Raw genomic sequence first — 15,839 nt, 5'->3', positions numbered from 1 at the left:
ATTTTAAAACCCAACCAGCACACTGAGGTCTCTGCCAAGACTCAAGGAATGGGCGGCAAAGCAAAGCAGGTACTTTTAGGAATTCTTACCTTATGTGGGTCAAGCAAGAAGTCACTGAATTTACTGGGGAGAGAGTACTTCTTCACTAACTCATCCTCCACAACCCAGGGAGCGTTCTCACACGTGCCAGCACGTAGCGCATTGTGACGGATGAAGTACCTCAGGATCTCCTTGTTGGGAGGACGCTCTGTACGGACTAAGCTATCTGCTGGAACGTTGCTGATGATCTTGGAGATAAGAGACACTGTTAATGATTAACTTCTAACCACATTATAAATACAGATCATATGCCTATAAGGAACAAGGATCATTGTACTGCTTCATGTCCGAAAACTCCTCGCTCATTCAAAGCTATCTGGGAAAGACTCAAGCCAAACAGAATTTGCAGAACTGAGACACAGAGAGATTGGTAGGAGAATCAGATAGCTAGAACAGTAGAAACCATGAGTTTATGATGCAGATTTTTTGCCAAAGCCCACTGTTTTATCTCTGGCCTTCCTACAGCTTGTGCTTGCTACTGACTTTTAAGCTTTTACATATACATGTTTGATGTTTTTTTTTTCCTGAGACCAAAGGAGCACCTCTGCACATGGTACTCTTTGAGGTCAGCACTGCCTCACTTGTCAAATTACCAAAAAACAGACAAAAAGAACAGAGAAGTGCCACAGCTATCCACAGCTTCCCAAAGCACTGCCACCTCCAACTCAGAGCAGCTTGGTCAGGACAACAGCAACAACTGCCATTCATCATTTCACTGGTCTCATGAACTGCAACACCAGAGATGAGGCATTTAACAGCAACCACAATAAAGCTCTGTGACTCAGTGTGTGTGGTACCAAGAGTTTCCATGCACAAAACCCAATTACAGATAGAAACAGACGGGCTGGTCAGCCTCACAGACAACTATCCTGCTTCCAGTGCCAGGACTCTGGCAGAAAGCACTACATTGTGCTGTATAATCACCGACAGTGATTAACTAAACTTGCATATTCATGTTATAATACAAAGGACTCAAGCAGACAACTCACCTTATCTTCATTTTTCAGCTTGACATCATATTTGTGTGGCAGGAACTTAGGTGGGACCCACTTCCTTTCTTCCTTCTTCAACGAAGTGGGAAGCTTTCGAGGAGACCTACGTGCTCGATCATCTGATAAAAAGGCGAGACACAGTCTTATTATTAGAGTTTAAAAGAAAAAAAAAAAAAAAGAAGGAAAAAAAAAACAGTTAAAAAATTGAGAAAAATTGAGACCACTACTGGACAGGGCATCTGTCTTCTTGGTATCTGTACACTGTTTGGTTAAACTAGAACTTTAGGAATATAACCCAAACTGGATTTTAGAAATAGCCAGAAGATACAGGCCAGGAATGGAGGCCCAGACCAGCTCTGAACTAAGGAGATAACATCTATCTTCACGGAGTAAAAAGGACCATCTTCATTTAAACCCATCTCTCTGCAGTAAGATGCAACCACCTATCCAAAGGGAGAAAATGCAAGATTTATGAAAGGGAGATATAACACTACCAGTAAATCTGCTAAGGGAACTCCTCCAAGAGCCCTGACTGCCTATGCCATGCCTTCTTTGAAATAGTTCCATGATAGGAATCACTGACTTTGTTTTGTCTTAAGAAAAGAAAGCAATCTCCAAATGTTTTTGTGGCTACCACAGAATCATGGAATAGTCTGAGATGGATGGGACCTGAGATGGATGGGCCATTCCATGCTCCTGTCACTAGACCAGAGACACCTACCACTAGACCACCATGCTACAAGCCCTGCCCAATCTGGTCTTGGACACTTCTAGGAACTGGGCAGCCACAGCTACTCTGGGCAACATGTGCCAAGGTCTTACCACTCTCACAGGGAAGAATTTCTTCCTAGGATTCAAAGAAAACAATAAAGCAAGCATGAGGGATGAGAGTAATAATCTACTAAATATACAGAGAATAAAAGTAGATGTTAAACCTAAATAAAACTTAAGAATATAGACCTCAGAACCACATAATAGAGCATTGAAGCTCCAGCACGATTATACCTAACATGGTATAAACCCAAGTGACTTCCTCTTTTGTGATTTAGTGTCTAGATTCCACAAATAGGGATGGCTATATGGAATTCCCTCAAAGAGCACCTGGGTATTTGGGTGAGGAAGAAGAAATTACTATCCATTCCATCCTGAAGTTAATTTTAAAAAGCCAGCTTCATTTGTTGTTGCATTCTATTGTAATAAAACATACATTTATCCCTTGAACAGTTCAAAGCCACATGGATGATGCATTGCTTTTGGTATTACACCTCAGAATGACAGCACATTTTCTGCTTTAAATCAGGCAAGAGCATCTGAAAGCCAACAGCACTGATGCCCCAAAAATTCACCACTAACAAGTACAATTCTGGATTTTCACCCTATAACACTGTTTTGACATTCACAGCCCAGCACCGAGATGTAAATATAATCACTGAGCAAACTCCAACACTCACTGCCAGGTGCTACCTACTGCCCTGCCATGCTGTCTCTCTACTTACTCATACTATCCCTCCTGCTGTCATCTTCCTTCAGCATCACTTCCTTCTGGTTGTCCTGGGCTGCCTGGCTGGAGTTCTCCTTGTCACTGGATGGAGAATCACAAGCTCCGTCAGATCTTTTTTCTGAGGCCTCTTCGTCAACTTTCTCCAGGGGATGCATTTTCACAACTTTTACAGGCAACATTTTCTCCTTACTAACCTGCACAGAAATATTGGTGAAGAGTGAACTTGAACAAGACAGGTGAGCTAACGGGCTTTAACATTATGAGGAAGGGAAAAATACCAGCTAAGAGACCTAAAAGCGAAACTCCCAACTCACAGCATTTTCCAATGCTGCTTCCTCAGCCTAAGGACACAGCATGTGCACAAGGTAGCCCCAGTTTAAGAGACTATGTCTTAAACGTTGCCCACACACAACATTAACTCCTCCCCATTTCAATAAGTTGGAGTTTTCATCAACATTCCCAGTTTTGGAGGAATTTTCAAATCTTTAGGGTCTTTTTAGAGATTTTTAAGCTTTGACTTCAGGCTCCATTTGTTTCAGACTACTGCTCCTTCTGGCAATGTGTCAAGTGAAAAGATTATGACAGATGATAATTTTTAATTTCTTCTAATTAAATCATGTATTTATATATAAACAGATCATCACATATTTAAGCAGTATAACAATTTTATCACTTTCCCATGCACACACATATATTAGTCATTTTTTACTTGCTATTATTCCAGGATCCTGTTGGAGGGCCCCTAAAAACCATCCAGTTCCAAGTCCCTGACATGGACAGGGACACCTTCCACCAGAAGTATGGCTCACAGAACCATTTTCCATCCAAACGCAGGTGCTGTCACTGGGATTCTATAGAGAATAAATTTTCACATCCTTCTAATAACTTGAGTTATTAGAACTAACATATTCTTCCTGTCTCTTACCTTTAGCTATCTGGAGTTAGCCCTATGCAGAAGCACAAGATAAAACAGAGAACATATCCTTACCTCAAAGTCACACTCTTCACCCACTGCGAATTTGGTCATGATCTCCAACCAAGCTGCATCCACCAACTTTTCCAATGACACAGTGTTGTGGTGGACTATTTCCAGGACCAGTTTCTCATACCAGATAGGAAACTCCTCCTTTAAGCTGAGCAAGCATAGAAGTTTTCCTTATTCAGGGGAATAAAAGCCCAAATGCAAAGTACCCTCCCATTTCCCAATTCCAGGAATTCCTGTTAACAGCCACAATGAGGCAGGTGCTCCATTAGCATGCAAACATTCAAGGGTTTTTTGGTCCCCTCCTTTCCCCGGGTGTTAGCTGGCATGAAAATCCCAAATGTCCTGGTTCTTCCCAGAAAGAATACTGTAAACACTCAGGAAGAGCAGCACTGAGTGTGAACTCTTTCACGATAGTTATTACTGTTCCTCTATTAGATATTAAATACAGATCCAGATGATGCAATTATCCTGGGGCTTGTTACTTTAAAATGCTTGTTTACAGTAACACCATGATTCTGATAAAGATTTAGTATTTCCTTCTCCCCCAACAGGCTGCCAGTGCAGTAAAGACAGGGGCAGGTTTACACAATCATATTATCTTGCACATTTCATGTGTCATGACCTTCAAACTTTTTCATTCAAAGAAACGAAAACGACACTAACTTCCCTTCTTTCCCTTCTAAAAGTTGACATCAGAAAGTTCGCAGGGACACTAAGGCATATGTTGCACAAAGTCTTCTGGGCTAAAAAGTAAAGTCCATTTCAAGTTACCATAAGGAGGGAAAAAATACTCCATTTTCCCAAAGCACTTTCATCTTCCCAAACTCCAGGATCCATGGCTGAGAACCTTCAGCTATATGTGCTGTGTTACAACTGCCATAAGCAAATGTATCCCTTTAGCAACCTGCCTAAATGAACTTTTTTATCCAGCTTAGTGTCAGGTATTAAAGCAAACTACCTGGGAAGCTTTTCATCCACTTTCAAAGAGACGAGACCAAAATCTCATTTTACAGAATCTTCTCACACCCCACTCTATATTAGAGAGACTACAGCTAAATTTGTTATTGAGAAATTTGAGAAATCTCCTGTTTCTATTTCACTGACATTTCTTAATGTTTCCAGAAGTGGTCAATCAATCCAACATGGACAACCAAAAGAAAGTAGCAGCAGACCATTGAGTTTCAACTCAGGATTTTAAGTTTATGGAGCTGCCTTCAAGAACACCAGGGAGCAATGCCTGAAGGCAGTAGTGTATCACCCCTCAAAGAAATTAGGACTATTAGCAAATGGGCTTCTTATTTGTTGACTTTAAGATTGTGATTAACCACAAATGATGGAGATTTTTTCCTTAGGAGAAGGCTGTGAACTCTGCCAATGGATCAGAAACATGAAGAGAAGCAGCAGAAAATTCCACCTCTTAGGTGACACCACTGACATTGTCCACAGTTTTTATCCTGGGGAAAAAAAAGTCACAGAAGTCCAAGTCATAAGTTGACAGAATGGAGAAATATATCACTTGTTTAGCATAATTCCTATGATTTGGTAATCACACAATAAATTATATGTGTTGGTTGAGACAAGGACTTGCACCTTTACAGAAAATTCATTTCTAAGACAAGGGCCATGCTGGATTTCATCCAAGGATTCCTGTGGGCTAGAGAAGGTCAGGGCCACAGCAGCCCAGAGGAACACAATTTGCACAGAACAAGGACTCTCGTTGATTCAAGTAGAGTAGATTCTCCAAAATCTCGCTACAACTTTTTTTAAATTAGTGCAACAACTCTAATGCAGACCTAGAGTAAGTAATTACAGGTGCAGACCTGGCTGATCTCATACATTTCAACTGACTCCTTTTATTCTATTTTGACTGTACATTGTTCAAGATCTGTTATTTTTCCCTCTAAAATATTCCCAACACTCCAGGGGCTTTAAAATATGCCAAGTGCCCTATGCTGAACTATTTTGGTTCAAGTAATACCAAGAGACAACACCAAATAAGTAAATTACCAAATTGTATTAGTGATGGTTTAAAATTTGGACTTCATTTGCTTTTAACTCCAGAATCCCCAGATCTCCTTACCTCACCTCACCGACTAGCCACACATTCCCAAGCCCACTCTTACACCCCAACACCTAAAGATAAGCACAAACCCACGTCGCCACCAGTACTTACAGCTCAGCAACTTCCTGCTCCTCCTCCCAAGCCTCTTTGTGTGTCAGCTGGCTGCTTCCTGTGCTCTTGCACGTCCAGATCCGCTCGCTGTATCGCTGTAAACGTGCTTCGTACTCTCTGTATGAGTAGCAGCTCAGGAAAACAGGATTTATGCAGTGGAAACCACAATCACCATAGCACAAAACAGTAAACTCTAATCAATTCTTATGACCGGAGCGTACAAAGGCCAAGGAGAGCCTCAACACACTCTGACCCTGTGACCACCATGAGGATGTTGCGCTAAATCAAATGTGCTGGTGCTTTCTGAGGCCAAAATGCCCGTCCTGCTCATCCTGGCACAAAAGGTTCCACACCACCAATAGCTCAGCTGCACTGCACAAGGGGAACACAGATGGCTGAAGGTTTCACAGCATTGCTAGCTTATTTCAGCTTTTCCAGGCTGATACACTAGAAAACAGCACAACCAATGTCACAGGCACATGCAGGAAGTACAGCATGGATTGCTGCTACATTCCTGGCAATAACTGTTGTGACACTGCTAGTACTAATGCTTTATGGTGGTGTTACAAAATCCAGATGCAAATTACCAGGCTACCCATCACCCCCAATCTTTTGACAAAAGAAAAAAAGCAACCTATTTGAAACTGAAACCCCTAGAAAGGCCATTTTTTTCCTTTGATTTCCAAAAATATCAGCCTTCTGCATTCCAAAATGAGGAGCTCTCTCACCAACTACATCACTTCCTTCATGGAATCACAGGATCCCAGAATGGTTTGGGTCAGAAGGGACATTAAAGTCGATCTTGCTCCATCCCCCTGTCACGGGCAGGGACTAGACTAGGTTGCTTCAAGCTCTGTCCAATCTCGCCGTGAACACTTCCAAAGCTTCTCTAGACACCCTATGCCAGGAGCTCACCATCCGCACAGCAGAGAACTTCTTCCTAATATCTAATCCAAACCTACTGTCTTTTAATTTGAAACCATTCCCACTTGTCCTGTCACTTTATGCTTTTGCAAAAAGTCCCTCTCTTTCTTGTTCTTTCACGCTTCTGGTGCTGACACTCCTCTGTCACAACCTCCCTCAAAGTTATGTTATTCCAGGTGGAATAACATGATTAAAGGCTGCCTGAGCAAGCCATCAGGGTGCAGAGAGCAATAGCTACTCTGCTGTGAGCATGTTTAGCTGCTCTCCCTGCTCCGCCTGGGTGGTAATTAATAGTCAGGGTAAACAGAGAGCAGCTACTTCACACTCACTATGGACAGAAGATGCAAGGCACAATTATCAGTGTGGTGTAAATCCACACCAATTGCCCCATGATCAATGCCACATGCCTTCTAATGGGAAGTTATGAGGAGACATTCTAAGAGAGGCAAGAAAAGCACCTTTTGCTTCTCCTGCACATGCCCTCCGGTGCTAAAGCCAGCATGAAGCATAAGGCACACTGGGTATAGCCACAGCTCAGCCCACTGCCGCACCAGCACTGATTTGCAGAGTCTTGTGGGAGCAGCAGATTGCTCTATGCTCTTGCACAGACAGAGCCACCAGTCACAGAAAAGCACTTGGTGTGTCTCACACCTTTTGCCATTCCAGAACATTGTAGTGTGACCAACCTATTTCTTTTTCTTTTTTAAGATTCTTATTAGGAATTACAATTCCATCAAAGCAAATTTCCTTAAATGTTTCCTCACAGCCCCAAGGTAAAGCATAATAAGGTACAGCAGCTGCATTATGGGTGTTGATGTACAGGTAACTTGCAGACGTAGCAATCTTGCCCCGTGATCAATGCAAGGATATTAACCAGGAAGAGTCAACTCCAGAAGTCTGCCACAGTACTCCCTTTCCCTGAAGCACACTGCAAACTCCAGCAGAAACCCCGTGGTCTCTCAGCTTGTCCTGCTTGTGGAGTCTCCTGCTCCTCAGCAGAAGAAAAGACCTGACAATTCATCACCCTACTATAATTCAAGCCCTCTGGTCCATTCTTACCCTCTTTAGGGTTTAAAAGACGCTAAATTTTTCACAGAAACAAAAGGTTCTGTGCTTCAGGGGGAGGAAGTGTGATCATTGCGGTGGAGCAAGGAAAAAAATCACAGCTCATCTGCAAAGCCCCACTGACCAGCCCAGGAGTGCCACTGTGACACTGTGATGCCTGTTATAGTGATACTGAGCTAGGAGAGAAAAAAAATATAAAAAATTAAATCAAACAAGAAACCAGGAATTCTCTTTGAATTTACAGCAACTTGAGGCTGGAACAGGTTGCCCAGAGTAGCTATGGCTGCCCCATCCCTGGGGCAGGTCTTGGAGCAACCTGGTCTACTGAAAGGTGTCCCTGCCACAGCAGGGAGTGGAACAAGATGAGCATTAAGATCCCTTCCAACCCAAACCATTCTGAGATTCTATGATTCAATAATCACTTTAATAATGACTAAGTTGCAACCATAACACTATTTATTCCTGTGCCTTTCCCACTAAGAACAGCCTTAAAACCAAATCAAATCATCACAGCAGACAAGCTTAAATGCAGGAGCAGCAGCCATCTTCAGCTTCATCCTGCTGCAATCCCTCTGCATTCTTCCCTTGGTTTCCTTCTGTGTATCTGTGGAATAACTGAATGACACATTTTTTCCCCTAACATCATTGCCCATATCAGTAGGGAGATCCAAGAGACTTTTCCGTACGAATGTTCCACTCCTTATCCACACCTATGAGAACAGGCTTAACCTCACCATATCAGGACTCACATTTCCCAGACAAGCCTGGAATTTAGACGTGACAGATAAGGTCATTCCCTGTTCAGCTCAGATCTGCCTCTTCCATGCAATTTAATTCCACCTCCAGCTGGTCAGCTCATCTGACGCTGGACACACTCCTTATCCAGGGCTCCAGACTTGTCCCACAGCGCTGACCCTGCCTTTGTGCTCTGCCAAGAGCTCCAGATCAGGTCCTGCTTTGAATTCCTGGGGCCAGCACAAAGCCAAAATGCAGGAGGATGTTTCTGCAAAGTTTACTATAGCTCAAACTTTCCACTACATATACACAGTTTGTCTTTTCCACTCAGACTGGAAACGAACCCAAGAAATTTCAGATTGTTCAGTAGGTCTGATCTAGGACTGCAAGTCATCATTGCCCCTGGTATGCCATAATCAATCCACCTCTCTACACAACTGGAGCCTCCACTGCCAAAAATTTCCAACACAGGAATAAATAAAATCCTGGACACAAGCTATTTGCAAACACTGCCCAAAAAGTTATGAATAACATGTATATTAAATGAAAGAGCTGACTATCCACTGTGTAGCTGTTAATACATCACATCTGTTTGCATCCCACTGCAGATCACCCAATGCAGAAAGATGTCAAAATTAAAGTACAAACAAAATTACAGTAGAAAAAAGGGACCTTTTTAAAGAAAGATGTCTAAAAGTAACCAAGCTAACCACTGCACAAAACAACTGCTGACAGAATAAAACGTTTACTTTTTCCTCAGTTACTAATTTCTGGGAGAGTATGAATATCAACTTCAAAAAAGTTTTACTCCATCTGAATTGTTTGCACTTACATCAGCCAAGAAGGTAAACTTCCCAGAAATGTGGGTACATTTATAAGGTGCTACTCCCTGGATGTGTAGCAAAGTTCTTCTTGTAATTGGAGAGTGTGACACAACAGTGTCTTTGTGCTGCCACCTTCCAGGTAGAGTTTGTCAGGCCAGTATCACATGTGAAGAAGAGAGCAGCAGCCTTTAACCTGCCAAACCCTTCTTCTTCCCTGCGCTGATACCATACGGGAGTATGAACTAAAGAAGGACAGCAGGCTGTTACCCAGAGAGGAGACAACACAGCTTCCCAAAACCATGTGCTGGAAGCTGGGGCAAAGCTTTGGCTGGAACAGCCCAGGCTGGCTGAGCTCTCTAAACCCAGCTTATCTCCTGATCCAGCAGCAGTTTTCCAAACCATGTTGCAGCAGACCCACATACCCACAGCTGAGCTGACCATTCACCAGGGTATACACTGGGTATTTGGGAGACTGCAAATACTCAGCATCCACTGCACTGGCAACAGCACTGTACACATCCAAAGCATTGTCCTGACACTTGAGGTAGCTCAGAGCAGATCCCACTGAGCTCCTGCAGGGATGAGTCTATCCCTGGCTGCCCCACAATCTGCCGTCCCCACACCCACACAACTAGCAGGACCCAAGGCTCTGCCAGGACGCAAAGGGCTCTACACAGCAGGACTTCTCTTATAAGGTTTTTGCAGGATTTGGCAGTCAAAGGAAACCACAAAAAGCTACAAGGGAAAATAAGGCCAAACAAACACCTCAACTCCAATGACCAGCTTATTCCACTCCCACTGCTACCAAACACTTCCATAACACACACCCAAGGGGAAGATGTCTCTCCTCATGCATGCCACCACAGTCTCCATTTTTTTGTGTGACCCAATCTGCTGCAGCTGCAAATTTTAACAACAACAAAAAAGCTTTAAGAAATTTTGGTGTCCTTCAAACACCTCACTTGTAGCTGTGCAGTACAAGACCTTAACAGTCTTTAGAGCAAGAGCTGATCAATAATTTTCTATCTTCAATAAGACAGAAGACAATTCAGGAGAATATATTCTGTCAGATCTTGGCATAAATAACACTGGGTGAAAACTTAGGTACCTCCTGGCACACTCTTAGTAGGCTCTCTCATCTACCAGAGCCACTCCTCCTCAACACTATCTAGGATAAATGGAAGTGACCAAAAATGCCCTCCAAGTCTTCCTTGGGTAATATCTCCCTCCAGCTCACTGGCTCATTTGCAATTTTCTGTTCCACTTTTGGCCTAGCATATATTATACACCGTCAACAAGGCAAAGCAGAAACCCAACATTGCTTGGTTTCTCTTTTTAGCCTCATGACGTCTGTCTGCCAAGATGAACTTTCTAGAACATGCTAGGCTGCCTCCCACAGCACCCCATGAAATACTTCCTCCAGGAAAAGAGCACCTCTCCAGAACCTCAGTGCTTGCCTTGGTTTCTTCTTTCCTTCTAATCCTACAGCTAACACCCCCCTCTCTCAGGAAGAGAAACTATCTTCCCCCCCCCCCCCCCTTAATTTTAATACCCCCCCCAAGTGTTTGCAGAAACATGTCCTCCACCTACTCGCTCGATCCACAAGAGCCATCTAACAAAATGGTGCTTTCAGAAGGAGCCCCAGAGCTCCCCTGTGCTGTTTTGACAAGGCAGATGGCCCTTAAAGCCATGTCTTATTTATAAAAGTAGTATTTAGACTTAAACTCGTCTTTTTGATCACTGATCACTCCTCACAGGTAAAAATATAGAACTGCCTGATCAGGTGGATGACTGAGCTACTTTCAGTTTGCACACACCAAAAAAGCAGGCTGGCATCACAGACTGCATGTTTTAATTTGAAACACAGTTAAAAAGCATGTCTCCAACACTCCACCTAACTTGTTTTACTGGGCTACATTAGAATTTTTTATAATATTTTATTGAGTACATATAACAATGGCTACCTGCACTCAAGAGATGCATTTCCTCTTCAAAGGCCACCTAATCCTTCCTAGGGGCTTCCTCTACCTGTTCTGCTCACTGCAGAAACAAGACACTCTTCAACACAGGGGATATGGAAGTTCTGGAGCCCCTTTGTCTTCCACACTGCCAACACTTCCTTCCCATATCCATGCATTCCCTCTTACTTAGAGCCCTTCCTTAGTTCTCAACTCAGATCCTGATTTTTATAACACAAACACCAACCCAGCCTTCTGCAGCAGCAAGTCTGCACGTTACAGCGCCGAGGTCCTGCCCCTTCAGCCCTGCTGCGGACTTAGTCAGTAACTCTGCTGCCGCGCAGCTCTGTCAGACACCAGTCTGGCCTACGGCCACTTCCTGCGATCAAAGGCTGTCACACGCAGAGGAAAAAAAAAAAAAATTTAAAAATTGGTTTTTATGCAAAAGCAGCCCAGGAAGAGATACGCTCGGAACGAAAGCCTGGGATGTACACAGCGAGAGCTCCTACCGCTGTTTAATTCTCTAGAAATTAAGGACTGCGGAAGCCTCCGGCGGCAGTGTGCTCCTGGCCCGCGGGAGTGCGTGAATTGCTCTGATAGCCCGCTCTGACGGTGCCGGGTCCCCGTTAGCTCCGCTCCCCGCCCGCTCCAGCCCCGCGGAGTTGCTGCCCCACTTCCCCCGCCCGCCCGGAACAGGCTCCGGAACTCCTCAGGGAACAACGATCCCGCCGAGCCGAGGGCAGCGCCCGCCGCGCTCTCCTCACGGTCCCACTACCCGCCCGACCCCACCACCGCTTTGTTCGGCTCCACGGCCCCGGGACCCGTCCCGGCCCCCCCGCGCCCCGGTGTGGCGGATACTCGCGGGTGCGGAAGGCCTCCTGCGTGTGGGGGATGACGAACACCTCACCCGGCTCCCCCGGCGGCAATGGCTTAGCCAGCGGGAACGGCTTGCGGCCGAGTAGCGGCGCCATGGTGAGACCCGACGGGGCCTGGGCGGGACGGTTGAAAAATGGCGGGAGATTCCGCTCCCCCTCACGGCGAGCGGCGGGACCGGCCCCGCGCGCGCGCCCCTACCCTGCCGCCCCGCCCCGCAGCACCCACCCCCCGCGCCGCGGTGCCGACAGTCTATTGGCTAGGCGCCTGCTCCGCCAGCTGCGGATTGGTGTCACGGCCAGTCGATCGCGCCGCCTCGCCCCGCCCCGCCGGCGCGGTGGGGTGAGAGGTCGCGTTATGTAAGTGGCGGCGCAGCGCACGGCTCCATTTTGTAGCCCCCCGTTATCCGCCCTCTCCCCCTGCCGCGCGGCGACCAATCACAGGGTACTCCGCCCCCTCTAGCTCTGTGACCACCAATCAGAGCGCGTTCCGGCCACCGCCCCGCCTCGCGCCCATCCGGGTACCCCTGCGGGGACGCGCGCCAGGCTTTGTCCTCCGCGTCTGGCGCGGGGCATTGTGGGGGTTTGTGTGGCGGGCGCAGCCGCTCCCGTAGGAAGCCCCGGGCCGGGCCCGCCGGTGCGAACTCTCAGCGGCCCCTCGGCGCTGGGTCCCTCCGCTCTGCGGGGAGGCGGAGCGGCGGCCTCCGGGACGGATGAGGTTGAAGAAGAGCCAGGAGCTGCGGCCTGGGGGCTGTTGGGACAGTGGAGAGAGAGGCTCGGCCACCCCGTGGGTGCTGCTCCTGGGAATGGAGGAAAGACAAAAATTAGAGAGTTGTGGGTTGGGTTTTGTGGGTTTATGGCTTTCTTTTTCTTCATAGGAAATGTGTGGGGAGATTTTGTGGCATGAACATATACTGGGGATTGGAGGGGCGGCAGCAGTCAAAGCAGAAGCTGTGATCTCATAGCTCTTTCCAAGGGATTGGAAAGGAGATTTGTGTTTACTGTGCAAATACATTCCAGGGATCCTGGGTTTGTGCTGTTCATGGCACTGAAGACTAGGTCTGCTTTTTACAGCCCTGTAGTGGCTGCTTCAGGATGAGAAGCAGCAGCCCTGGAAAACTGCTTAGAATCATAGAATCCCACAATGGCTTGTGTTGGAAGGGACCTTAAAGATCATCTTGTTCCAACTCCTGCCGTGGGCAGGGATCCCTTCCACTAGACCAAGCTGCTCCAATCCTGTTCAGCCTTGCCTTGGACACTCCCAAAGATAGAGCAGCCACAGCTTCTCTGGGCAACTTGTGCCACGGCCTCACCATTCTCACAGGGAAGATTTTTTTCCCAATACCCAATCTAACCATGCACTATGTCAGGTACTTGGACACTCAGATTACCCCCTGCCTGTAAAGGGCTGTTTATGCTGGGTGATTTGGTCCAAGGGAATGTATGAACTGGGACCAGTCCTGCTCTGGAGCAAAAGAATTAATGGTATCATTCATTTCCCTAGAAGACAGGAGAGTAACTGGATCTCACACAGTATTCTCCAGATATAATAATTGTAGATGTAATAATCAGATTATTATTAGTTCACTAGATTGCTTTATAGTAATGAGGATCTCATAATTTCTGCTGGTGAAGTATTTAAATAATTTAACTTCCCTGGGTGCACACTCATTTGATGTGTTGTGTAATTCTGGAGAAAAGTTTGGGCTGTAAGTATCCCTGGAACACAGCAATTGCATAATGGAGCACAGTGTCTGCTGGAATCAGAAGTCCAGTGTATTTTCCACAGCATTGTAAATGGGCAAGAAAGAAGGGTAATGCTGTAACATAAGTGTTCACTCTTTCTTTATTGTTGGTACCAGTAGTAGTATTCTGCAATGGAACAGATTCCCAGTGAAGTTATGCCCCATCCCTAGAAGCGTCCAAGGCTGGGCTGGACAGGGCTTGGAGCAACCTGATCTAGTCAAAGGTGTCCGTGTCCATTATTTAGATGGAACAAGATGGTCTTCAAGGTCCCTTCTAGCCTATCCCCTCACATGATTCTATGATTCTATTTAGTACCAGAAGAGATATGTATTGCCATAAATCCATCAGTGAGTGTAAGAATGGTTATTGAGGATTCCCATTACCCCTGTAAGGGGCTGTAAGAGTTGCTTGAAAGCACAGTCAGCTCACAGCCAGTGAAACAGGTTCTTGTGTGACTTCACGTGGAGCTTGGCTTCATTCCATGTTATTTTGTCAGAAATTAGAGTACCTGAGCTTGTTGGAACCCAGGAAATTCCTCTGGCTGCCCTGGAGGACTCGAGCCCCTGTCTGGGGGCTTAGAGACCTTGGCACAGAGCCCAGGACCCCTGTGCCTTTGATCTAGCCCTTGGAAAAAACAATTACCAACCTTATATGAAGAATTACAAGCCATGACAGTTTAAGTAGAATGATAGTGTATTTATCACAGGGTGAAAAAATAGATTTTTTGGAGTTTTTAGAATAGGGGTTCAGGGGGCAAGATGGAGGAATCTGGGCACATCCAGCCTTTCTCCTTCTTCTTGGCCTCCATCTTCTGCTGTGATGTTGGCACTCTTGATTGGTTTAGAGTAGAAGCTCACTGTCTAACATAGGTGATAGGTATTGGAAAGTAACTGTAAATATTGTATACGTAGTTTTTAGTATAAAAAGATAACTGCCCGGGGGCAGGCAGAGTGCCTCTGACTGTCTTGCTGAGCAGACCTCGGCAGGTCAGAAGAAAGAATTTTATAGATAAGATACAATAAACAACCTTGAGACCGAGAAATGAAGAGTTCTGACTCCTTCTTCAACCCCTGGGCTGGGAAAAGAGACTTTCTGACATATCTCAGGGTCACTGACCAGCTAGAGACCCCGAGAGAGCTGAAATTCTATGTGCCCTCTGGGTTGGAGGGGAAAGTGGGGAGGAGAAGGAAAACAAGTGTAATGAACTGAGGGAGAATGGGGAGCAGATACGGACCTGTGGAGCAGTATAATGTGGGAAGAACATGCTTAGCTGGAAAGCAGTGTTGAGTGAATATGGCTACTCTGTAGCTCTGACACTGTGGGGACACATCAGGAGTCTGATCCTGGGGAATGGCAGCATGCAGGGAGGGAGGCAGCAGGCATAGGGATAGTTCTTGGACAGGGAGCAGCCTCAGAGGAGCCCGAGGCAGGGCAAGGAGCTGAGGGAAGCAGAACCACGGGGAGGGATGGGAGGGTGAGGTGCCTGTCCCCGCACATCCGCTGTGGAGCCGTGTCCCTGTTCCTCCATAGCAAACCACTGGGATCTGAGGCATGGCAACCTTCCAGTGCCAATACAGGACTGGTCAAGGTCTGGTGTCCCCCAGTCATTTTTCAAGCTGGGAAATTGTATGTAGTTCCTGGCACAGGTTAAACATGCACTGACCTGAGAGCTGTTCATTGACCCTGCAGCTGCTTGCTGAGGCACACAAAGGTTGGGTTTCTCTTCATGGGTGGTACCTGCCCGTAGCAGCAGCTTCTTAGCCTCAGGAGCTCTGAGATACTCCAGGATGGTTTTCCAAGGCTGTTGTATACTGTCTTCCAGTGCCTAGGAGATGGCACTCCTGCATTTGGACAGTGTGTGCAGCTGTTCTCCAGACACACCAGAGGTTGTCTGAAGAGGAAAATCTCATCATCATCCCAATTCGTTCTGCTAGGGAGGGAAGTGACATTTGCACGGTCTGGTGA

The 15,839-nt window shown here is 46.1% G+C and overlaps 1 protein-coding gene across 3 annotated transcripts in view; it reads right to left on the bottom strand.

Moving 5' to 3' along the window:
- BAZ1B (bromodomain adjacent to zinc finger domain 1B) overlaps positions 1–12,321 on the bottom strand; it is a 41,261-nt gene extending 28,940 nt beyond the window's left edge. For all 3 annotated transcript variants that reach the window (XM_059486700.1, XM_059486701.1, XM_059486702.1), the window contains exons 1-6: positions 12,115–12,321; positions 5,751–5,867; positions 3,581–3,725; positions 2,588–2,786; positions 1,089–1,210; positions 90–287 (exon numbers count right to left, since the gene is read on the bottom strand). In XM_059486700.1, the coding sequence (XP_059342683.1) occupies positions 90–287; positions 1,089–1,210; positions 2,588–2,786; positions 3,581–3,725; positions 5,751–5,867; positions 12,115–12,227 (894 nt within the window). In that variant the 5' untranslated portion in view covers positions 12,228–12,321. The remainder of the gene's footprint in view (positions 1–89; positions 288–1,088; positions 1,211–2,587; positions 2,787–3,580; positions 3,726–5,750; positions 5,868–12,114) is intronic.
- Positions 12,322–15,839: the final 3,518 nt, after the last annotated feature.

Source organism: Ammospiza nelsoni, chromosome 21 (assembly GCF_027579445.1).
Source record: "Ammospiza nelsoni isolate bAmmNel1 chromosome 21, bAmmNel1.pri, whole genome shotgun sequence".
Classification (NCBI taxonomy): Eukaryota; Metazoa; Chordata; class Aves; order Passeriformes; family Passerellidae; genus Ammospiza; species Ammospiza nelsoni.
Note: the sequence above shows the minus strand (reverse complement) of the source record. Positions and strands in the feature narration are given on the sequence as shown.